The sequence below is a fragment of the Oryctolagus cuniculus genome, chromosome 2 (genome assembly GCF_964237555.1).
Source record: "Oryctolagus cuniculus chromosome 2, mOryCun1.1, whole genome shotgun sequence".
Lineage (NCBI taxonomy): Eukaryota > Metazoa > Chordata > Mammalia > Lagomorpha > Leporidae > Oryctolagus > Oryctolagus cuniculus.
In genome coordinates this window covers 129,796,461-129,821,071 of record NC_091433.1, presented here as the reverse complement: position 1 = coordinate 129,821,071, position 24,611 = coordinate 129,796,461, and the positions used below count along the sequence as shown (strand labels likewise).

Here is a 24,611-nt window from a genome sequence, read left to right as displayed (position 1 = left end):
CATGCTAAGGATGTGCTCAGCTGCATTGCTTACCGAGGGGGGAGGTTAATTAGTGGGAGTGCATTCACAGAACTGAATATGCTGCAGCCATTCAAAATGTTTTCAGACAAGATTTGTACATGGACAAAGCTTAGGGTGTTATAAAAATACACATAAGCAGTGTGATTCCAACTTAATAAACAAGGCGATAAACAGAGCTGGATGGGCTCCAAATGAAGAGTGAAAAGATGGAAAGACAGGGGGTCCCGGTCCACTGCGGGGAGCCAGGGCTACTCAGGGAAGCGGCCGACGGCAGAGCTAGGGCAGGGTGCGTCCAGCTGAGGCCGCACGTTTCACTGTGTCAGGATGGAACAAAGGGCCCCCCACAATGACGGGGACACGTCAGGAGGGCCAGGGAGGGGCAGGCGGCTGTGGAAGGCCTGGGATGTGACACCTTAAGTCCACAGCCTCACTGAGGTGGTCTCCTGGAGGGACTGAATCCAATCACGAGGCAACATCGGGCAAGCCAAACTGAGGAGGCGGCCCTCAGATAACTGGCCTTGGCTGTCAAATATGTCAGTGCCATCCAGACAAAAACCGAGGAGCAGCTCTGCACTAAAGGCAGCTGAGGAGACGGCTAAGCGCGAGGCATGATTTAGGACGGGACCCTGGCCAGGCGGGAAACGCTCTCCAGGGCATTCCCGAGACAAGAGGCAAAACTGGAACATGGGCCATGGGTTAATAAAGATATTACATCATACTAATCTCTTGACTCTAATAACTGTGCTGTGGTTATATAAGAGAAGCTTCCGGTCCTTAAGAGATACGCTGGAGCAAGAATGGATGAATAAACGTAACCGATTCTCAAATGGTTGGGGCAGGGGTGCACGTAGGGCAGCAGTGACCTCACCACTTGGGATTTGGCGTCTGCTTCCTGCTAATGCACACCCTGGGAGGCAGCAGATGACGGCTCAAGTATTTGGATCCCTGCCACCCATGTGGGAGATATGCACTGAGTTCTGGGCCCCTGGCTTTGCCCTGGTCCAGTCCCAGCTGTTGCTGGCATTTAGGGAGTGAGCCAGCAGATGGAAGATCTGTCACTCTGCTTTCAAATAAAGTAAGTAAAAAAATCTAAATGATAAATTTTTAAAAGATTTATTTATTTATTTGAAAGGCAGAGTTAGAAAGAGAGAGAGAACACATCCATCCACTGGTTCACTTCCCAGATGGCCTCAATGGCCAGAGCTGGACCAGGCCAAAGCCAGGAGCTGGGTGCTTCATCTGGGTCTCCCACATGGTTGCAGGGGCCCCAAGTACTTGGGGTATGTTCCACTGCTTTCCCAAGGACATTATCAGGGAGCTGGATTGGAGGTGGAGCAGCCAAGACTCGAACTGGCGCCCATATGGAATGCCAATGTCACAGGTGGCAGCTTTATCCACCATGCCACAATACTGGCCCCAGTGATAAATTTTATAAAATGGCTGAAGGAAAATAACAGTGTAAATAAACAAGGCAGCCATAAAATCCAGAAAAATGCAAGAATAATTTTATTTACAGATTAAAGACATCCTTAATTGCATAATGCATATTTGCTATGTTTCCAGATTTTATGATCACCTATAGACAAGGAGAATAAGGAAATGTGATAAAGATTAAAAACCACTGAACTGGGGCTGTTGCCTGGGACACCAGCATTCTATATGGTCCTGGCTGCTCCGCTTCTGATCCAGCTCCCTGCTACTGGCCTGGGAAAAGCAGCAGTAGATGGCCCAAGTGCCATGGCCCCTGCCATCCATGTGGGAGACCCAGAAGAAGCTTCTGGTTCCTGGCTTTGGCCTGGTTCAGTGCTGGCTGTTGCAGCCATCTGGGGAGTGAACGGGGGTTAGGGGGCTTTAAGAGCTCTCTCTGACTCTCCCCCCCCCTCTCTGTAACTCTGCCTTTCAAACAAATAAATAAATCTTAAAAAAAAGAAAAAGTGGATCTAGGAAAAGGGCATATGGAACTTCTTATGTAATTTTTCTGTAAGGCTGAGAGTGCTTAAAAGTAAACAGTTAAAATATTATTCAGAAAGTTAGATGAGAATACATTAAAATGTTAATGGAGATTGTCACTGGATAACAGGATTACAGGTTATTTTTACTTCTGTATCTTTTAATTTGCTTTTAAAATGAAAAAAGCAATATTATGTATAACATGTAGAAATAATACTGTCTTGTTTAAACACATATTTAAATTAGAACACAAGTTGGTACTTTTTTAAAAAGATTTATTTATTTAATTGAAAGGCAGAGTTGCAGAGAGGCAGAGGCAGAGAGAGAGAGAGAGAGAGAGGTCTTCTATCTGCTGGTTCACTCCCCCAAATGGCCGCAACAGCCAGAGCTGGGCTGATCCAAAGCCAGGAGCCAGGAGCTTTTTCCAGATCTCCCACACAGGTGCAGGGGCCCAAGGACTTGGTCCATTTTCTACTGCTTTCCCAGGCCATAGCAGAGAGCTGGATTGGAAGTGCAGCATCCAGGACTTGCCCATATGTGATGCCGGCACTATAGGTGGCAGCTTTACCTGCCACACCACAGCACCAGCCCCAAGCGGGTATTTTAGATAATAGATGTGATGACAGCAACTGAAAGCCAGGGAGGGACAGCATTGTGGTGTGGAAGGTTAAGACACTGCTGTGGTGCTGGCATCTGATACCTGAGTGCCAGTTTGAGTCCCGGCTGCTCCACTTCCAATCCAGCTCCCTGCTAATGCACCCAGGAAGGCAGCTGAACTGGCCCAAGTACTTGTGCTCCCACCACCCACGTGGGAGACCCAAAAGGAACTCCTGTCTCCTGACTTTGATCTGGCCCAGACCTGACTATTGCAGCCACTCGAGGAGTGAACCAGCAGATGGGAGCTCTGTGTGTGTGTGTATCTCCCTCTCTGTAGTCTGTCTTTCAAATACATAAATCCTAACAACAAAAAGTGTGGCTTGGACATTCCTGCCCCACGCTCCTGGGCACCCAGCCTCCTTGAACATAGTCCTGCACAAACGAGCCAGAGGCCGACCAGCCAGCGCCTACGGCCTCCTGCAGGCAGGGAACCCTGGTGGGGCTTTGAAGGGAGGGTATGATTGGAAAAGGGAAGCGTGGGGCAGCTGGCAGCCCAGCAGGAGCTCCCAGCCCTGGGCCCCTTACGGTCTGTACCCTGTCCCCAGCACTGCCAGCCCTCTTGTGTTGCGCCTGGGGAGCATCCCAGGTGAAGCATTTGCTCCGCAGACATCTACAAAGTCCTAGGGACAGGGTGAGGCTCAAGGAACAAGCCTGCCAGGAGCTTGGGGCCCAGCAGGTAAGACAAACAACTACCAACAGTGAGCAAATGATGGCCAAACCCCAGGCTGAGGGCTTGGCTGAGGCTCGCAAAGCATGCTGGGGACTCACAGTCACCAAGGCCTCTCAGAGGCACAGGCACCAGGAGGCGGATGAGCTTCCTAAGCCGACATGGACACAAGGCAAGAGCCTGCAGACTGTGGTCGGCATGACATCAGACCCTGCACCGCACTCCTGAGGTCTCCTCATCCATTCACTGCCCTACTAGCACCCTCAGCCTACTGTGCGCACAGTGCTGCCCTGGGTCCTGGGAGAGCCGCTGCCTCAGTTTCCAGTCAGACACTAACGCTTAGTAACCAGGATTGGAGAAGCCAGAGGCAGAATGACTCAGGGGGGAGGATGATAAAGAGTCTGTATTGGTCACCCCGGCAAATGAGAGAGATTTTAATGCTTGGAAACAGAGGTCTGTGGCTCGTGGGAGGGGTTTGAGTTGCAAACGCAGTGTGATGACAGGACCCTCGTCCAATCAGCACAAACCCAGAGTCTGGTGACGTCATGTTCCTCTCTGAGAGGCAGGCCCAAGCAGCAAGGAGCTACGGGGTGCCTTGTCAGGTTAGGGCAGAATTCCGGGTGCAGGTGGAGTAAAAGCTAAGTGAGCAAGGCCCCAGGAGAGGGAGTCGTCTTCGTCGGGTCAGACAGGAGGACTTGGGCCTGGATTCCACAGAAACCAGGAAGGAAAGGTCCATGTGGAGCCTCAGGCCCAGAAACCCCTTATTTGAAGCTAAGCACGTGAGTGGGTTCTCAAGGTAAAGTGGCTCAGCTGAGGTAGACAGTTCCTTACTTCCTTTTTTTTTTTTTTTTTTTTGGACAGGCAGAGTGGACAGTGAGAGAGAGAGACAGAGAGAAAGGTCTTCCTTTGCCGTTGGTTCACCCTCCAATGGCCACCGCAGCCAGCGCACTGTGGCCGGCGCACCACGCTGATCCAAAGCCAGGAGCCAGGTGCTTCTCCTGGTCTCCCATGGGGTGCAGGGCCCAGGCACTTGGGCCATCCTCCACTGCACTCCCGGGACACAGCACAGAGCTGGCCTGGAAGAGGGGAAACTGGGACAGAATCCGGCTCCCCGACCGGGACTAGAACCCGGTGTGCTGGCGCCGCAAGGTGGAGGATTAGCCTATTGAGCCGCGGCGCAGGCCCCTTCCTTCTTAAGTGGCCAAGTTTTTGGCAGTGGTGATGAAAGTATCAAAGCATGATTCCGGGAAGGCCCCTGTGACACTTTGTAGCTGCTGAGTGCTGCAGAGACACATCGGTTCCCAGCAGCCACTGTGTTCCCTGCCTGATGAAGGTGAGCAAGGGCTGTACTTTCTCAGGGAGTTCGTTTTTGTTTCCGCAATAGTTTAAGAGGCACAGCTTCCCCCCCCCCCAACTCCAGCCCCCATCTCTCGCCAGTCACAAAGTCAGTGGCTGCTTTTCCTTCCCTTGTTCTTTACCGGAAGAATGAGTCAGCCCAACGATTCCTTCCCTGTGCCTTCATAAGAAAGGTGAGTCAGCAAGTCAGCTAATTTTCGCCTCAGCAGGCTACCTTCCCACTGCTCCTGGCTGCCCCCTCCCTACCTGTGGGGCCCTGGGGGAGCACAGGCCTTGGAGCAGCCCCGTGCCCGAGACCTCCCTCTAAATTGCTGCTCTTCCATATAGGAATAGAGTTCCCAAGGCAGGAAGGCAGGAGTCCCTCAGCAGTGTCCCCACCTGGGGACACCCACAGCAGGCCACACACCCCGGGGTTCTGACTTGATCATTCCAGCATGGGCTCCAGGCATTAGCACCTGCTTAAACACCTGCCCAAACTGCCTTAGGAAGTGACAGCCCCAGGAGCAGCTCTAGCACCCAGACACCCTCAGGTGCACGGGATAAAAAAAGACAGAAACACAAAACACCCTGCAAAGCACTGTGGTATGGGGACTTCATTTCAGGCAAACTGTATGAACGGCTTCCCCCCACCTCCCAACTCTAGGCCCACCCAAACCCTCAGCCTCTCTCCTTCCCTGCCCCAGGTCTCAGGCCCTCTCAGACGCCAGCAGTGCTCTGAGTCCCGCTCATCTTAGTAGACAAGCGAGATTTCTGGAGAAGCAAACACAAATGGAGAGGGGCTTGTTTCCTATTCTGGGGCCCCTCCATGCCAAAATTGAGAGGAAGTCGCAGAGAAGGAAGCAAGGGAAGGCCTCAGAGCCAATCCCCCCTCCCCGAGGTGCTGTTGTCAGCTTCTCCCCTTCCTGGAGTCCTTGGGGGTAGTGGCTGAAAGCATGGACTTTGAGTGCACAGGGACACAGGGGACAGAGGCACATGCTAAGGAATACCACGGAGATGCCAGTGGTCACCATCAGAGTAGGGGTGGGCGTCAGGTTTCCTACAAGACAAACACCTCAGTTTGTTCAACAGATACAAGGGAAACAAGAGGGAGAGAGAAACACAGAGTGGAAGATATGAGAGAGATACGTGTCAAATGTAATACATGAGACTCACGGGATCCTGATTCAAATAAAGCAACTATGAAAGTCATTCGCAGCTGGCGCTGTGGCTCACTAGGCTAATCCTCCACCTTGCGGCACCAGCACACCAGGTTCTAGTCCCGGTCAGGGCGCCGGATTCTGTCCCGGTTGCCCCTCTTCCAGGCCAGCTCTCTGCTGTGGCCCGGGAAGGCAGTGGAGGATGGCCCAAGTGCTTGGGCCCTGCACCCACATGGGAGACCAGGAGAAGCACCTGGCTCCTGGCTTCGGATCAGCGCGATGCGCCAGCTGCAGCGCACCGGCCACGGTGGCCATTGGAGGGTGAACCAACGGCAAAAAGGAAGACCTTTCTCTCTGTCTCTCTCTCTCTCTCACTGTCCACTCTGCCTGTCAAAAAAAAAAAAAAAAAAGTCATTTGCTGGTCACGGAAAAGTGAATAGTGACTGCTTATTTGATGATTTTAAGAAATAATTACTTTAGGGATGTTAAGAGTGCTGTGATTGTTAAAATTAGGCAAAAAATAAATACATAAATAAAACCACCTCTGATACGACACGAGGAAGAGGGCACTTCACCTCTGTGATATTCTTCCCCCAAAGCACAACCTGAGGCATCAGGCAAATCCAAACTGAGAATGTCCTACAAAGTGCTCCACTAAGACTTCTCAGAACTGCCAAAGTCATCAGAAATAAAGCAAGGCTGAGGTGGTGAGAGACCAGCGTGGACTAAGGCATGAACACTACATGTAGTGTGGGATCCCAGTTAGGGTTCTGGAACAGAGATACTGGTATAAAAATAGTGAAGGGGCTGGCACAGTGAGTTAAGCCACCGCCTGCGATGTGGGCATCCCACATGGGCACCAACTCAAATCCTGGATGCTCTACTTCCGATCCAGCTCCCTGCTAATGAGCCTGGGAAAGCAGAGGAAGTCCTTAGGCACCTGCCATCCACATGGGAGACTAGGATGAAGCTCCTGGCTTCACATAGCCCAGCTTTGGCCATTGTAGCCACCTGGGAAGTGAAGTAGCAGGTGGAAGATTCTCTCTCTCTCTCACTCTCTCTCTCAAATAAATAATAAATGTTTGTTAAAAATAGTGAAATCCAGTTAAGTCAGAAGTATAGTCAATAGCTATGTAGCAAGGGTAGTTTCTTAGTTTTGACAAATGTATCATGGGGATACTGGGTGTGGGATACACAGGAATCCTTTGCTACCTTTTTTTACTTCTGTAAATCTAAAATTATTCCCAAATAAAAGTTTATTTTAGTGGAAGGCATTTGGTGTAGTGGTTAACATGCCTGGGTTCAATGCTAGCTCTGGCTCCCATTTCCAGCTTCCTATTAACGTGCAATGTGGGAGGCATCAGGTGATGGCTCGAGCACTTTGGTCTCTCCACCCACATAGAAGACCTAAACTGAGTTCCTGGCTCCTAGATTTGGCCTGGCCTGGCCCTGGCTGTTGCAGGCATTTGGGGAGTAAACCAGTAGATGAGAGTGCTCTGCCTCTAAAATTAAAAAAAAAAAATCAAATATTTATTATAAAAAACCAAGGAGGAGGCCGGCGCCGTGGCTCAATAGGCTAATCCTCCACCTTGCGGCGCCGGCACACCAGGTTCTAGTCCCGGTCGGGGCGCCGGATTCTGTCCCGGTTGCCCCTCTTCCAGGCCAGCTCTCTGCTATGGCCAGGGAGTGCAGTGGAGGATGGCTCAAGTGCTTGGGCCCTGCACCCCATGGGAGACCAGGAAAAGCACCTGGATCCTGGCTCCTGCCATCGGATCAGCGCGGTGCGCCGGCTGCAGCGGCGGCCATTGGAGGGTGAACCAACGGCAAAGGAAGACCTTTCTCTCTCTGTCTCTCTCTCACTGTCCACTCTGCCTGTCAAAAAAAAAAAAAAAAAAAAAAAAAAAAAAAAACCAAGGAGGTCCTTATTTTTTTAGAGATATCTACTCTTTTTTTTTTAGTTCAATGAAATGATAGGTTATTTGTGCTTTGCTTAAAAATAATCAGCCTTAAGTTGGCAACTGTTAAAGCTGAGTGCAGGGTGCATGGAAATTCACTGATGATTGTCAGCTGTTTGAAAACCACCAGGATAAAAAGGCTGACAATAAACAAACGTGTACTCTGGACCAGACTACCTAGGAAGTTACTTAACCTGTTGTGTGCTGTAATGTCGTCACCTACAGACAGGAGATCACTGTACCTAATTCACAGGGCTGTAAAAATTAGTTAATGTGCAACAAGGTATGACCAATGCTCGCTATCATCATGATCTTTTTGTAAAGATTTGTATTTATTAGAAAGGCAGAGAGAGAGAGAGAGAGAGAGAGAGAGAGAGAGAGAGAGAGGAGAGATCTTACATCTGCTGATTCACTTCCAAAATGGCTACAACAGCCAGGGCTAGACCAAGCCAAAGTCAGGAAGCATCTGAGTCTCCAAAGTGAGTGGCAGGGGCCCAAGTGCTGGACCATCTGCCACTGCTTTCCCAGGTGCATTAGCAGGGATCTAGATTGGAAGTAGAACAGCTGAGACTTGAGCCAGTGTTCCCATATGGTATGCCAGCATCACAAGCAGTGGCTGTAATCCGCTGCACCACAACAGCCCCAGTCATCATCATATTTCAGAGAGAAACACGGCCACACTCCAAAGCCATCATCCTTTCTGCAGCCCCTGACCCTGCTCAGTGCGCTGGCTTCTCCCATCCTCTCGCACAAGAAGACATTGAGGGAGGAATGGAAGAGGGTTTCCTGGGCAATGGCGCAAGCCACAAAAGACCTGCAGAAGCAGGGAGACCAGCTGGAATCAGAGGGACATCCCTAGCATGGGCTCTGGGAATGCACCTTGGATTAGGAAGCACCTGGAGGCAGGATTTTATCAAGTGAGCACAGGGCACTAGAAGCATCCACTGGACACCCACTGTGTGCCAAACACTGAGGGCAGGAGCCAGAGCTGTGGGGAAGCCTTGAAGTAGCTCATCAGCCCAGTACTCACTTCCTTAGAGACCCTCTTACTCTGGGCATCTCAGGGCTGAAGATTCCCCATTTGGCTGCAATTCTGCAAGACCCCTAGGGAACAACTGGAGAAAAGTCAGCCTATCTCCCCAGGTACAACCTTGCATGACAATTTTTTTAGAAAGCTTTTATTTAATAAATATAAATTTCATACATACAGCTTTTGGAATATAGTGGTTCTTCCCTCCATACACACCCTCCCACCCCCACACCCGCCCTCCTGCCCCTACTTCTGTCCCACCTCCTACTCCCTCTCCCATCCCATTCTTCATTAAGATTCATTTTTAATTATATACAGAAGATCAACTCTATACTAAGTAAAAATTTCAATAGTTTGTACCCACACAGGCACACAAAGTATCAAGTACTGTTTGAAGACTAGTTTTACCGTTAATTCTCATAGTACAACACATTAAGGACAGAGGTCCTACATGGGGAGCAAGTACACAGTGACTCCTGTTGTTGATTTAACAATTGAAACTCTTATTTATGATATCAGTGATCATTTGAGGCTCTTGACATGAGCTGCCAAGGCTATGGAAGCCTTTTGAGTCCACAAACTCTGACATTATTTAGACAGGGCCATAACCAAAGTAGAAGTTCTCTTTACCCTTCAGAGAAAGGTACCTCCTTCTTTGATGGTCCCTTCTTTCCTCCAGGATCTCACTCACAGAGATCTTTCTGGCCATTTTTTGCCACAGTGTCTTGGCTTTCCATGCCTGAAATGCTCTCATGGGCTTTTTAGCCAGATCTGAATGCCTTAAGGGCTGATTCTGAAGCCAGAGTGCTGTTTAGGGCATTTGTCAGTCTATGAGTCTACTGTGTGGCCTGCTTCCCATGTTGAATCATTCTCTCTCTTTTAATTCTATCTATTGTTATTAGCAGACACTTGGTCTTATTTATGTGATCCCTTTGACACTTATTCCTATCTTTATGATTAGTTATGCACTTAAAATGATCACTTTAACATGTAAGTGGCATTAGCGCCTGCCAACTTAATGGGATTTGGAGTTCCATGGCAAGTTTTTTGCTTTACCCTTAGGAGTAAGTATGAGAGAACGTGTGCCGAACCTTACATGACAATTTAAGTCAAGCCCACAAAGACCCCTGAGAAGTCCCCAGTATATTCACTTATTCAACAAATCTTATGATGTATCTCTTAAGTGCCAGGCACTGTGCTGAGTCAGCAGGAGGTCAAATCAAGCACAGTCCTGGATTCCACGGAGCCTCTGGCCGGAAGGAGACAAGGGCAGACATTTAGCCTAGTGGCTAAGATGCCAGTGAAGGGGTGGGCATCTGGTCCAGTGGTTAAGACACTGGAACATCCACATCCCATGTGGGAATGCCTGGATTCAAGTCCTGGCTCCACTCTCTACTCCAGCTTCCTGCTAATGTGCATCCTGGGAAGCAGCAAGTCACAGATCAAGTGGCTGGGTCCCTACTATCCACATGGGATACTGGGATTGAGTTTTTTTTTTTTTTTAAGATTTATTTATTTGAAAGAATTATAGAGAAGCAGAGAGAGAGAGAGAGAGAGAGAGAGAGAGGTCTTCCATTCACTGGTTCACTCCCCAGATGGCCGCAATGGCCAGAGCTGCGCAGATCCAAAGCCAGGAACCAGGAGTTTCTTCTGGGTCTCCCATATGGGGGCAGGGGCTCAAGGGATTGGGCCATCTTCTTCTGCTTTCCCAGGCCACAGCAGAGAGCTGGATTGGAAGTGGAGCGGCCGAGGCTCAAACCAACGCCCACATGGGATGCCAGCACTACAGGTGTCAGCTTTATCCGCTACTCCACAGCACTGGTTCCTAGATTGAGTTCTAAGCTCCTGGCTTTGGTCTGGTCCAGCCCGGGCTGTTATGCACATTTGGGAAGTGAAACAGCAGATAGACTATCTCTGTCTCTCTGCTCTTCAAAAAAATGAAAATAAACTTTTAAAATGTTTTAAAAAGATATGCTGGTTAAGACATTTACATCCCATATCAGAATGCCCATGTTCACTCCTTGGCTCCAGTTCCTGAGTCCAGTTTTTCACTTACACACACCCTGGTAGGCAGCAGGTGATGGCTCAAGTAATTAGGTCCCTGCCGTCCACCTTGGAGACTTGGGTTAAGTTCCCAGCTGTCAGCTTCAGCCCCACTCAGGAGTCACTACAGGCATTTGAGGAAGTGAACCAACACATGGGCATTGTCTGTCTCTGTGTGTCTGTCTTTCAAATGAATAATTTAAAAAAAAAATTTTTTTTTTTTGACAGGCAGAGTGGACAGTGAGAGAGAGAGAGAGACAGAGAGAAAGGTCTTCCTTTGCCGTTGGTTCACCCTCTAATGGCCGCCGCGGCCAGCGCGCTGCAGCTGGCGCACTGCGCTGATCCGAAGCCAGGAGCCAGGTACTTCTCCTGGTCTCCCATGGGGTGCAGGGCCCAGGCACTTGGGCCATCCTCCACTGCACTCCCTGGCCACAGCAGAGAGCTGGCCTGGAAGAGGGCAACTGGGACAGAATCCGGCGCCCCAACCGGGACTAGAACCCGGTGTGCCAGCGCCGCAAGGCGGACGATTAGCCTAGTGAGCCGCAGCGCCGGCCTAATTTAAAAAAATTTTAAAAACAGGCAAGACAGAAGGTAGTAACATAAGTAACCAAATCCATGCATGCACTGTGCTGGGGGCTTTGCAGTAAGGGGGTGCAGTCAACTGGACATAAGAGGGTGCCACCTTGACAGTTTAGCAACTGGGAGGGGTGGGGCAGGAGTTGAGGCTGGGGAAGAGGCACTGTTCCAGCAGACAGCCCAATGGGCTGGGGGAACACCATGGGGTCAACAGCTAAGAAGCAGCCAGTGTCGTGGGAAGCAGGATGCCAAGGGTGGGTGGATGATGAAATTCAGGGAAGAAGTCAGGGACGGGGAGGGGTCATGCAGACCTTTGGGGCCCTTTAGAAATGAGGTCTTTGGGCACCTACATCCCATATGAGTGCCAATTCAAGTCCCTGCTGCTCCACTTCCAATCTAGATACCTGCTAATGTGCCCGGGAAGACAGCAGAAGATGGCTCAAGTGCTTGGGCCCCCGCACCCATGTGGGAGCCCTGACTTTGGTCTGGCCCAGCCCTGGCCATTGCAGCCACTTGGAAAGTAAACCAGCAGATGGAAGCTCTCTCTCTTTCTCTGTATGTAACTCTACCTTTCAAATAAATAAATCTTTTTTTTTTTTGGACATGCAGAGTTAGTGAGAGAAAGAGAGAGACAAAGAGAAAGGTTTTCCTTTTTCCGTTGGTTCACCCCCCAAGTGGCTGCCACGGCCAGCGTGCTGCGGCCGCTGCACTGCGCCAATCCGAAGCCAGGAGCCAGGTGCTTCTCCTGGTCTCCCATGCAGGTGCAGGGGCCCAAGCACTTGGGCCATCCTCCATTGCCTTCCCGGGCCACAGCAGAGAGCTGGACTGGAAGAGGAGCAACTGGGACAGAATCTGGCGCCCCTACCAGGACTAGAACCCAGGGTGCCGGCGCTGTAGGCGGAGGATTAGCCTAGTGAGCTGCGGCGCCAGTCAAATAAATCAATCTTAAAAAAAAAAAAAAAAAAGTGAGGTTTTTATCTCAGAAGCAGGGTACTTCGGTGTGTAATGAATAGGGAAAACCACCTGATCAGGCCTGCATGGCTGGGACTCTGCTGTGTGGAAGGGTGGGGGAGATTGGAAGAGGGCCAGAATGGACACAGGCAGTGACCCAGGAAACAGATGGTGGGGGCTCAGCGGAGGATCCGCCAGGGGAGATGGGTGGTAGCCCTGTGTGACCTGAGGGCTGTGACGGAGGTAACATCACTGGCGTCTGGAGGCGGGGAGGGCAGTCCACAGGGAAGTCTGAGGCTCCCCACTCCAGCACGGGGCGGCAGGTTCAGCTGCTTGCAGAGCCAGGGAGCTGAGTGGGAGGAGCAGGCTTGGAGGAAAGAGCAGAAATTCCCCAACATGGATGAATCACACACACCCTGTGCTCTGCGCAGGTCACTAGGCTGGAGGAGGAGAGCCTCAACAGCAGAGACAGCACTCACTTTCCCCTCCTCAGGAGAGGGACCAGCCAGGAGCAAAGGCCCTGCAAATGCCCATCCATGGTCCCCACGGTGCCCGGGGCAAAGGGCTGGGGCACGGAAGTCACTGACAGGTACTCAGCATGTGTCTGTTGTGCCACTCACCGGTAACAGGTGCCAGGGGATAAAAGCCCAACCCAGGAACCTTTACTGGGCTCATGCCTCGGTTGTAAGGAAGAGTAGGGCAAGGTCAGCCCTTGTCTGACGGGGCTTTGGGGAGATCCAGAGAGCGCAGGGCAGACTGTGGGGAGGGTAGGCTGTGAGGACCCCACAGCGGGGCCAAAGGTACATAGGAGAGTCAGGACCCCGGAGCAATAAGAACGGAGCCAGTGTTCCCTAGAGGCTGTGGGCCTGCGGGCCTGGCTAAAGGTCGCATGGAGGGGCGGTCCTGGAGGGGGCGCCCCGCCGCCTTACCCTGGGCGGCCCCGATACCCGCAGTAAGACGCCAGCCTCCCCTCCACCACCTACATACCGGGACCGTCTATTTTTAAAAGTCCTGATTAGAAGCATTGAAGGCATTTTCCCAGAGGGCTCAGGAGCTCCCTGGAGTATCGCTGCGCGGGAGCGCATCCGCCTCCCACCGCCCCGACCCCGCAGAAGACAGCCTCCGCCGGCCTTCCGACTCTCTGAGCTCTCCCAGGAAAGTTCTCTCCGGCCGCCGCCGCGCTACCCCGCAGGCCGAGTCCCCTCGCCGAATCTCTCCGCCTTTCACCCAGCGGAGCCCCGCCGGAGGCCGCGGGGCCGGGATCTGCGGCGCGACCCGGCGGAAGTCCCGGTCACCACGCCGCGAAGAAACAGGGGGTCCGCACCGCGCCGCGGCCCCTCGGAGAGGCAGCGGCCCTGGGGATGACACAGCGTTTCCCGCGCCCCGGCTCCACCCCGCGGGGTACCCGGCAGCCGGCCAGCGGCGCCAGCGAAGCCTCAGCCCGCACGGACCCGGCGTGGGGTTGCGGGCCGGGAGCGCGGCCGCGCGGGGTCTGCCCGCGGCTCCGCGGGGGCGTCAGTCTCCACCCGGGGGAAAAGTTAGGAGGTATCCCGGGCGCTCCAACTTCTCCGGGGCCGTGCTCGAACTTGGCACCCGTGGGAAGCTGCACAGCCCTGGAGCGACCCCGCGGGAGCCGATCGGACCCGGGTGCCGGGGATCCGGGGCCGCGGCCGGCGGCAGCCAATCACAGAGCGCCTCGGGCGGGGAAGGCTGGAGGGCGCGGGCAATCGGAGAGTGACGGCGCCACAGGCCAATAGGGAAGCAGGGTGGGTGTCCTCGCCCGCCCCAGTGACCAATGGGAAGGGGCGGCAGTGGCCGAGGCTCCCCGAGGCACCAGCTGCAGGCTCCGGTGGCCGCGGGTCGGAGACCCTCAGGCTGAAGGGGACTTTAGAAGGGAGTTTGCTCGCCCTCCCTGTGCCACCCGCCGACCTGCAGCCCGCAGCCTGGTCCTCACCTGCTGGAAGCGGGGTTTGCCCAGCTGGAAGGGAGGTGCGTCGGTCGAGGCGCTAGCGGCACTGGCCGCGGCCGCCGCCGCCGGTGCTGTAGTCGCTGTATCCGCCATGGCCACTGACACCCGCAATCTCCGGCCCTTTTAAAATGTCCCTCCTCGGCCCCCGCCACGGCGGCCTCTGCCGATTGGCCACAGGCAACCGCAGCGAGCCGGAGGCGCAGAGGGTTGTGGGGAGTGTAGTCTCTCCCGCCCCGCCGCCCGACAGCCCGGCGCTGCGGAGGGCCCGCCACCTTCCGCGGGGACCGCAAGCCGAGAGGGGCGGCAACGCACGGCTCTGAGTTCCCGGCGGGCCCCGCGGGGCGACCTTTCGCTGTTGACCTGTCCCCTGCAGCTGAAGCCCAGACCAGAAGGGCCCTGCTCAAGCGGGCCGGACCCCAGACCAGACGAGTAAGGACTCCGGGCGGAGCAGGGTTCATCTCGGAAGGCTGTTTGCAAGCAGGTGCGCTGCGGGGAGCTCCCTACAGTTCTGCCGCCACTCTGCCCCCTGCTCTGTGCTCTCCAGCAGCCAATGGGGACATTCTGCACAAGACACACTTTTGTCTTCCCCTCACGCAGGGTCGCTCTGACCTCAACCTAAACATTGCCATTTCCCCACACATCAGCCACCCCCCCCCCCAAAACCCGCCGTGGACTCCCGCAGCGCCCAGCCTTTTCAGGTCTTGCATGTATAACTAGTTCTGGTTTTCAGTATCTGTGTTTCCTACTACAAGGTCCACAGGGCAAGGATCGTGTCTTTAAAAGCAAAAACAAAAACACTGTGTCAACTTTATTTGAAAAGCAGAGTGAGCAAGTGCTGGAGCTCCCATCCACTGGTTCATTCCCCAAATGCTTCCACCTGCTAGAGCTGAGCTAGGCTGCAGTCAGGAGCCCAGCACTCAGTCCCGATCTCCCACGTGGGTGCCAGGGACCCAACTACTGAAGTCATCAGCTGCTGCCTCCCGGGATGAGCATTAGGGGAGGCAGGAATCGAGAGCAGCACGCACACTGGAACCCAGGCACCCTGCTATAAGATGCAGGTGTTCCAAGTGGTGTTGTAACTACTGCACCATGGGCCTGCTAAGTCCTCAAAGCCAGGCACAGGGGGACTCACAGTTGGGGCTCAAATCATGTATTGGCTCTGAGTTAAAACAGGAGAGCAAAGGGCCCCAGAGACCTCCACTTCCCCATCCTTTGGTGAACCAAGTAAGACCCTCTGGTAACTGCTGGGAGGAAGCAAACTGGGAGCTGAGCACCAGGGTTCAGTAGTGTTTACCAAGTAGCAGCAATGAGAACTTTAAATACAAGGAGAACCGCAGGCTGTGGACAAAGCTCCAGCACGGATAATGAACACACTGCTGCAGAATGCAGCAGCTCAATCACCGGGTCAGTGAGCCACACTGGGCCGCCTGCTGCACCCACGAGGGCAGGGATATTGGATCCCCACTCTGGGGAACCCCACTTTGGGTCTCCTTAGTCTCACGGAGTGGTGTGAGGTTGACATGTCTTCTGGATGTTGCATGGGCTATAGCAGTCAGAGCTCCTCTTCCAGGAATGGCTGAACCACAAGAAACCAAATTTCTCAAAAGCCGGAGGGAGATTCTAGCTAGCCCTTTAGAACAATTCGTATTTTGGATCTGTATCTTATCTCCCTCTACCAGCCTAAGAATAAGAATCGATCGTTTTGCCCGCCGCAGTCCCCTGTAATACCCAATAATGAGCCTGGGATGGCTAAGGCTCATCCAGGAACTGCAGCGTCCTGGGAGACAGTCCAGGCCCCCGGGCAACACAGTGCTGCTGCCCCCTGGTGTCAAGGAGGGGGAAGTGTGGCCCCAGAACCCCACCAGCTTGATTTAAGGCTGCTTTCTCCACACTCATTCCAAAATGGGAACACAACAGACACCTGCAGTCCGTGAACGTTTTATTCTTCATAAAGTGCTCAAAACATGAAGAACAAGCTCTTTATAAACAGGAGCTACAACTAGGAAGACAAACAGCAAAGCAGAACTTCACCTGCTCCCTGCCCAGCCCACCTGCAGCTCTGCTCCAACTTGTGGCCAGCAGAAACATCAAGCGAGAACCATGGGTCACATGCCTGCCCTGGGCACAGGGGAGGCTCATGGTTAAGGAGCAGTGGGAGCTCAGAGCTGGGGCTGGGACGGGATGGAGTCCAGAGGGACACCTAGCAGGGGAGTGACCTCCTCCCCCGGAAGAGCTCTCTGTCCGGCTCCTCGTGACCCTCCTGACACGTGACTGCCGTCCCAGGCACCTGTGGCTACCTGTCTGACCAGCACTGATGAGGGCACCTCAGGGTGGGTTAACTCTACAGGGGCTTTCCCCTCTGCTGCACCCTGGCAGAAGACACACATCACCCACAGAGCACGTCTCCTCTGGAGATAGCCCAAAGGCCCTCCCACGGAGAGGTGGTCCCATAGGAGCTGGTGCCTCCTCCCTGGGCCAGAAGAATCTCCCTTCAGCACCTCCTTGTGTCTAGCTTTCACTAGCACCGGCTCCCCCCCAACAAACAGAGGTCCCCTGCAGAAGCCCGGGAGAAGCCCGCTGTTTCCTGCAAGAAACGAGGGGCTGTGGGCCAAAGGACAGATACTTCATTTCAAAGCGTACTGCGAGGCAAAGCCATGTGGGCAAAGGGACAGACAGGGATGGCAGCTTTGTGGGTAGATGGAAGGGCAACCGCAGCTTCTCCCTAAGCTCAGGTGTCTTGCAAAACCAGAGTGGACTTCCCACTTCCAGGCCTGAGGTCAGACCGAATGAGAGCGCAGGGCAGCCCCAGGCCGCCCTGCCCATCCGTGAGTTTATCCTCAGATCCCCCAACTGGAGAAGGTAGCTGAGGAAGCAGCAGCAGCCTGGCCAGACGCTTAACAGAGATGAACTCCAGGAGAGGGCAGGGCACACAGCAGGGCTGCCCCCACCCTCCACTGGCAGTCCCAGGTCCTGGCAGAGCCCTCCCCATGTGCTCAACAGGAGGGAAAGGGACACGACCCAGGGGAGAGGTCTACAACCAGAGGCGCTGGACCTCGCCCACAAAAGGCACATTTTAATTGGTTTCCAAAAGTTCAAACCCTGCAGCAGCAGAGTGTTGGCATCTGAACAGGCAGCAAGAACAGACATGGAGGCTTGATCCCCAAACCCTAAGCAGCCCAAAGCCCTGACCTGCAGGGGTCCACACATCCGAGGCGTGAGAACCTGAAGAGCTAGGAGCAGCTCCCTGCCCACCACCCCGACCTGCCACACGTTCACAGGTGACCCACAGTGGAAAGGTCATGAGAGGGGGCACGGAGCGTCCTGGAGAACATACTGCATCCACCCCTGCCACTGTGACCATTCCGCCAGCAGCAAGGATGGAAACGGACTCAGGACACGGCAGAGACCAGGCTAGACCGCACAGGCTCCCCACTCTCAGAGCGACAGGTGTGCGGCTGAATAGTAGGCACCCTGGTTGTTCCTAACTCAGACAGGTAGCATGGTCCCTGTCCCCATCCCAGTGACATTAGGAGCCCCTCTGGGGGCTGGAGGATGAAGGTTTGGTGGTGGCAAGAAATGGCCAACCATCCACGGGGTAAGGGTGGTGGAGTCTGCACCAGCCACCAATCCCCTTCCAGTCACATCAAACCACAGTGTGCCCCTGGCTCCATCCTGAGGGTCAAACTCCTTATTCCAATTCACTGGTGCCCCGAAAGCTAAAGGGCATGAATGTGGGCCGGTGGGAAAGACCCAGGGTCCCAAAGACACACGAGACGCACCTGGAGCCGGATGCATCCCTACCAGCAGCCCCAGCAGAGGCAGGAGGGGGAGGGGAGCAGGGAGTGGCCACGGGGCGGTGGCCTGCCCCAGGCCAGTGTTCAGCAGGAGCGAGGGAGGGCGCATGGGTCCTGTGTGGCAGCCAGTCCCAGCCGACCCTCCCTGGGCAGGGGGATGAGGGCTACTTGGGGGTGCCGGGAGGGATCTGCAGCAGTGTGGGCGAGGTCTCCATGATGCGCACCAGCAGCCGGTCGATGTAGCTCTCCAGCTCCTGCACATGCTCATCTCGCTGGCTCAGCTCGCGCTCCCGCTGCAGGAGCAGGCAGATGAGCTCGTCGTGGGTCAGGTGGTAGTACTTGGCCGACTGGTCCAGCACAGCCGAGTCCTGAGGCCAGCAAACGATGGTGAGCGGGGCAGCCGCCTGCACGCTGGCCCCATCCGCCACCAACACCCAGTTGCACCAGCTCAGGCCCCCAGAGCGGCCTCTTGTCTCCCAGGCCAAAGAAGGCCCACCTGGCTTCAGGACCCTGGCGTGGGAGACCCAGGCTGCTCCCCACCGCAGCCTCCCTAGCACCCTGCCCCAGGACTCCTGGCCTCTCCCCACAGCACCCCACATCTGCCAGATGTCCCCAGCACCCTGCTGGGCCTCACCTTCAGCCTCCTGGTGTCCACACTCTGGCCAAGCTGGGGTGCAGGAGCCACTGGCTGAATGCTGCCGGACGTGACTGTCTTGAGTCTCTCCAGCCCGCTGCTCAGGGCTGTGCTCAGACTGGAGCGGGACTGCTTCCTGTCGGGGCTGCCCTCCGCGGGGGCCGCGCTGAGGGGCTTCACGGGGTGGGGACTGTGAAGATAGACAGGAGACAGGCCGTGAGCAGAGAGGAGTGGCACAGCCAAGGTGGGGCCAGCTTCCCTGCGCAGCCTGTGGCCTGCTGGATGGGCAAGGCCTCCAGGCAGCTGTGCCCAGCATTCCTCCATCTGTGCCCGGTCAGGGACAGCAGAGACCAGCCTACAAAGTTGTGCCCCTGGGCCCATTCCCTCACTCCCCTGCCGTGCTGTGACCTCTCTCCAGGGGTGAGACCAACCCTCCCAGCTCCCTGGGACTGTGTGGATTCCCAAGACAGGATGTTAAAGCCAGGGAAGACCCACCTCTGGCTACCAGCTGCTTCCCAGCCCTATCTAGACGGGACTGCCAACCCTCCCCAGCCCTGCATGTGCTCCGCTAGGACACGCTCAGACAGCTGCCTTCCTCTTCTCACCAAGCCTCTGCAGAGCCCTCAGAGACGTTCTGGCTCCACCTGCTTACCTCCTGTGGACTCCTGCACTCACCAGCCCCCCACAAGTGCACCTGCTGAGGGTGCCAACCCTGTGAGTTCTTACCTCCCTGACCACCGTGGAGCCTGCACTTGCACCACTGCAGCCTTTAGACCACACTGCTTTCCCCCACCCCACCCCAGACCGGCATCTGGCTTCTAGGCCTCTGACGGCCCCTCCCCAGTCCTGGCGCTTGTCTATCCTTGGGTTACCCCCCATCTCCACCTCCAGGCCAGACCTCTCTGGCTCTCTCACACTCCCTCCACACCGCCCTTTTCTTAGCCTCCTCAGGGCTCAGGTCAGAGCTGGGACTGATCTCCAGCCTCGTCCTGCCCCCTCCCCACCAAGCCAGTGCTGGCGGGAGGTCCTTGTGGCCCCAGCCGCTAAATCAGCTCCTCCCCTGCAGTCTGTGGAAACCTCTCCTCCCTCCTGCCGCAGGACAGCAGGAAGGTGACCTTGGCCCTCCAGAGGCTCCCTGTCATGGTAACGCAATCTGGCCCCTGCCCCTTCCTCACCACCTCCGCCCCCACAGCCACAGGAAACCGTGCCTTCTCTTATTCTCAGGCTCTTATACAGAAGCTATTCCTCTGTAGGAACACTGCCCCTTCCTTCCGTCAGCCTGCTAATTCCTACACGCTTCTGAGCTGTGCAAGATCTCTCCTCCAGGAAGCCTTCCTGATCCCCGAGCTGACTTCTGCTCCTCTGACAGCTACGCAGACTGTGAGCAGTAGGCCCTGCCCTGGGCACTTCCTACAGATGAATGCGCACTGTGCTGAGGATCTAGACCACCCTGGGGTGGAAAACTAAACACCCTAGTCCAAGGCCCTAACCTCCACCAGGAGGAGGGTCACCCAGACCCAGAGAAGCCAGCTATTATTAGGTGGTATGGCTGTAGGTTCTCTCAAATCGGCAAGCATGGCAGAGCGCCCAGGCTCGGGGCAGCACCCATCGGGGTCCCTTCCTGCTGTGCACTAGGAGCCTACATCAGGCCAGGACTGGGTGGCAGCTCCAGGATGGGGAGGGCAGCCAATGCAGCCCCAAAGCGCCCAGTCTGAGGGGTCTCCAGCAGAGGGACCCTGGAGCCCGCAGTACTCGTGGACCCCATTTCCTCACGCAGAAATGGTGACAGCTCTACGTGGCCCACCCACCTCACGATGGAAGGCCTGGGCCAGGCACAGACACCAAGCCAATCCCCTCTGGGAAGAACCACACTTCCCCAGCGTGGCAGAGAAACCAGAGGTGATGCTAGGGACAGCATGGGCAGCGAGGACGCTGGAGTCAGGCAGTGACCACCAGCTCGTCCCTCCTGCAAGCTGGGGGCAGCTGGGCTCCCTCCTGCCCGCTGCTCACACAGTAGCACTGGCCACCCAGGTCTGCCCTTGGGTGCACCTGTCTCCCCTGCTGTACTTGGGCTCCCGCCAACACAGGGGGGACAGCGACAGAGAGAGATGCTCAGTGAACTGGCATGAACGGATGTATGCACCAGCCACTGCCCGAGCTCGGAGGCCAGTGCTGGTGCCTGTCTTGTTCCCTACATCCCAGCCCCACCCCACTTCACTCAGGCAGCACCTGGTGCCTCCGCTGTCACCACCCCTCACTAACCGCCGGGTGAGGTCTCGGCTTAGTTCTCCCCAACAGGCTAAGCTGCAGTGGCCTCAGCCCTGCAGCAGCTGCCGTCAAGCCTGGGAGCCAGCCCCGAGAGCACACAGCCAGCGGGAGGGCAAGGCAGCGCCTGCCCTGCTGCAGAACCTGTGCTCCGAGGGACGCACGCGCGCTATGCGCCTTCCTCTGAAGGTGTCTCCCGCTTGCTCTCGCACCCAAGTCCTGGCCCCTCCTCGGGCTCCCTGCATCCCCTGCCTGGACAGGAAACTGCTGATGGCTCCTCTGCTGGCCTGCGTCCCAATGTCCTGATGTGAACAGGCTCCCCAGGGCCAAGCGAAGGAGCTCAGGAAGGGCCCGCCCGCCACTCAGCTCCCGCGCCCTGCCCCAGCCACCTGCGCCGGCTTCTCCACTTCACTGCTCACCCTGGCTCCTCAGCAGACTCTGGCTCACGGGGGAACCCTGCCTGTCCCAGGAAGCACCGTCAGAGCTGGTGGGCACAGCCTGGGTCTTCAATCCAGTCCTTCCCCCAGGGCAGAGGGCCCCTCAGCTGCCTTTTGAAAGCCTGAGGCTCGAATGGGACCCCCCCCCTTCCCCAGTTGCTTTGCCCCCTCTCCACCCTCTTCCTCCTGCCAAGTGCCTCTGGGGGTGGCCGCTCACCTGGCACTGGGCTGTGGCTCCTCAGCTGGCCGTGTCTCCAAGGGCAGAAGCACAAGCGGGGAGGCTGGGGTGGCTGCAGCGTGGTCCTCCCCGAGTAGGGGAGGGGCACTCCCAGTGGGAGAGGCTGGCTCCCGTGGGGGTGGGGAGGAAGAGGTCAGGGGCCACGCTCCAGGCACAGGAGAGCACAAAGGGTCAGGCCCCCCGTGGCGGTGGCTGGCCCAGGGTGGGAGGGGGGGTGGAAAGGCAGGCTCCGGAGGGGTGGGCAGCTCTTCCGGACCAGAGTGGACAGAAGATTCTCTGGACCCTGGTGGGGATGTGGATGGGAGGCTGGGGGGATCCTGGCTCCCCTGAGACAAGGGGTCCAGGGCATCATCCTCAGCCCACAGATCAGGCTGCTGGGGGGTGACCGACAGGGGCTCCAGCCCCTCTCCTCCAGGTCCCTGGCTCTGGGCCTCAGGAGCCTCAGGGCCTTCCCTCTCTGGAGCCCCCCACATCTGCTGACTCAAGCTGGCTGAGAGTGGGGGCCTGGGGGCAGGGCCCTCGGGACAGCTGGTGGGCGCACACAGGCAGGGTCCAGACACAGGGGCGCTGGCGTCCTCTACATCCTCCAGGCCTGGCTCTCCCAGCAGGGTTCCGGAAGAATGGCTGTCAGACTCCGACTCCCGCTTCTCTCCCTCCTCCTGCATCTCCTGGGGACCAGCGGCCAGCACATCCGAGGCGGTGTCTTCTCCCCGTGCCCTGGCCCCGGCCCCGGCATCACTCAGTCCCCCAGCAGCCTTCTCTTCCTCCTGCTCCTCCTCTCGGGCCAGGGACTGGGAAGGTGTGAAGAGGCGCGGTGGCTTGGGGGGTGGCGTGCTGGGCTGCAGTCCCTTGTCCGACACCTGCTCCGGTTCAGGCTGTGGCTCCAGCTCCGGGGGGGGAAGCCCCTCGCTCCCCTTGGGGCCAATGGTTTCCGGCAATTCTGGCTGTACGTGGGGAAGGGGCTGCTCATCAGATTCTCCCTGCAGGACTGGCAAGGCCGTTTCGGTGGCAGGAGAAACGGTGACCACGTCCCAGGGCCAGGAGTCGTCCATTGTGCTGAGCTGCTGGGAAATCTGCCTTTCGGCCCGGGAGGCCTCCTGGTCCTGGCCCTCGGGGGCGTCATCAAGGCCGGGCAGCCTCTCCCACACGCTGATTACTTCTGGGGAGCTAAAGAGAGGCGTCCCACTGCCCGCCGAGCTCTGCCCTGCTTCCCCGTCTGGGGCTGGCGGCTCCCCGTCTGGATCTGAGTGCAGCCGGGCTGACGTGGCGGGCAGGCCAGCCCAGACAGACCCGCGAGGCCCCAGGGCGGCCGCGCTCATGCTCTGTGGGTCCAGTCCCAAGTCCAGGGGAATACTGAGCTCTGGCCAGGAAGCGCTCCCACCACCTCCTCCTCCTCCTCCCCCAGGGCCTCCTGGGGGCTCAGCTGCCTTCACTGTCATGGCCCCGGGGCCTGGATCTTGCGGCCCAGCCACCTGCAGCCCCACTCCTGCAGGGACCAGGATCTCGCTCCTGGCCTCTGGACGCAGCCTGCTCGCAGCAAAGAAGTTGAAGGTGTCGTCCCACTCAGGCAGGGCTTTCCCAGGGGAGGCCAGGGGGGCGGGGCCGGCCCTCGAGGCCCTGGGGAGAGAGGGAGCAGGTGAAGGAGAGTTTAGTGCTAGGTCGGCTACGAGCTCCTCGAAGAAGGGGTTGCTCTGCAAGGAGGTGAGGAACGGGTTGGTGACACCCAAGAATCCAGATGGGGTGGCTTCGGGGGCGGTGGTGGTGGCAGCGGCGGTGGCAGCAGCAGGGGAGGCGACTGCAAAAAGGTTAGTGCTTAGCATGGGAGCAGCGGCGGGAGCAGGAGTGGGGGGGGCCGCAGCCCAGGGGGAGCAGGGGAGGTGGTGAGGAGGAGCGGCTGGGTCAGATTCTACCTGAGGAGACACGTCCAGGCTGTGGAGGGAGACAAAACCGTGAGCCTCCTGGTTAATGCCAAGACCGGAAACACCGTGCAGAGCACCGCGCCGCTGCCGCCTCCCCCCTCCCCGCCACCGGTCACTCGGGCAGGGGACACAGCAAGAGCCCACAGAGTGAACACGACTGGGCGCTACCCGAGGAGGAGGATGCTGGGCAGAGCGAGCTCTAGGCCCATCCTACAGGCTGGATCCCAGCCTCAACCCAGTGTTCTTGCTCCCCCGGGCTGTCGTGTCCACTGGATGGCGATAACAGGTTTGCACCTCAAGCCGGGGACACTAGAGAAGAGCAAATCCCATCTGGCCTGGAGGCAACACAGAGGCCAGAGGCAGGCCGGGCCAGGGTGTCTGGCTGGGCAAAGCCAGCAGTGATGGGACCAAGCACCTGGAACTGGGGTTCCCAAAACCAAACGGCTCCTTCTACTAATGCCTCACAGAAGCAGGAGGTAAGGATGGGGCTCTCATCAGCAGTGCCAAGGTGTCAGAAAGAGAACCCACCCCTCTCATTTCTTTGAGGGGCACCCTAACCAGCCGAGGAGGGCAAGACACCTGTTGAGAACATCTACTGGGGGTCAGGTGTCCACACGGCCTGGCCGCTGGCAGACATGGCCCGTCACCTCAACCTCCTATGGGCCAGCTTCAGGCAACGAAGGCTGGAAACCTGGCTGCGGCAGCAGCTCTGAATGTCACCCTGGTGTCCCACACATGGATCCCCCAGGGCCATGGGCAAGGACAGGGCCCCGAGGAAATCCACTCCACAACCATGAGTCCACTCTCAGTGACATGGGAGAACACCCTCAGGCCTTCTGGTATCCTCTGCAGGGTCCTTTTACACACACACACACACACATGCACGCATACATGTGGACACGTGCACACAACATGCCCGCATACACACAGGCATCCACACCCACATCCACACACGCTCGCCGCCCGTCCTGCACACAGCCGCATTTTCGGAACTTGGCTGTTTCAGAGATGGA

General features: G+C 56.5%; 2 protein-coding genes across 6 annotated transcripts in view; both read right to left on the bottom strand.

The window, feature by feature from the left end:
- Positions 1-14,494, bottom strand: part of SFXN5 (sideroflexin 5) — a 122,724-nt gene extending 108,230 nt beyond the window's left edge. For all 3 annotated transcript variants that reach the window (XM_002709756.5, XM_017340676.3, XM_051837500.2), the window contains exon 1: positions 14,297-14,494. In XM_002709756.5, the coding sequence (XP_002709802.1) occupies positions 14,297-14,404 (108 nt within the window). In that variant the 5' untranslated portion in view covers positions 14,405-14,494. The remainder of the gene's footprint in view (positions 1-14,296) is intronic.
- Positions 14,495-16,233: 1,739 nt separating this feature from the next.
- The window catches only part of RAB11FIP5 (RAB11 family interacting protein 5), a 36,334-nt gene continuing 27,956 nt past the window's right edge, over positions 16,234-24,611 (bottom strand). Inside the window, exons 4-6 of one of the 3 annotated variants that reach the window (XM_017340671.3) lie at positions 21,659-23,608; positions 18,740-18,929; positions 16,234-18,473 (exon numbers count right to left, since the gene is read on the bottom strand). In XM_017340671.3, the coding sequence (XP_017196160.1) occupies positions 18,270-18,473; positions 18,740-18,929; positions 21,659-23,608 (2,344 nt within the window). In that variant the 3' untranslated portion in view covers positions 16,234-18,269. The remainder of the gene's footprint in view (positions 18,474-18,739; positions 18,930-21,658; positions 23,609-24,611) is intronic. The other 2 variants (XM_017340672.3, XM_002709753.5) reach the window with 2 other exon arrangements.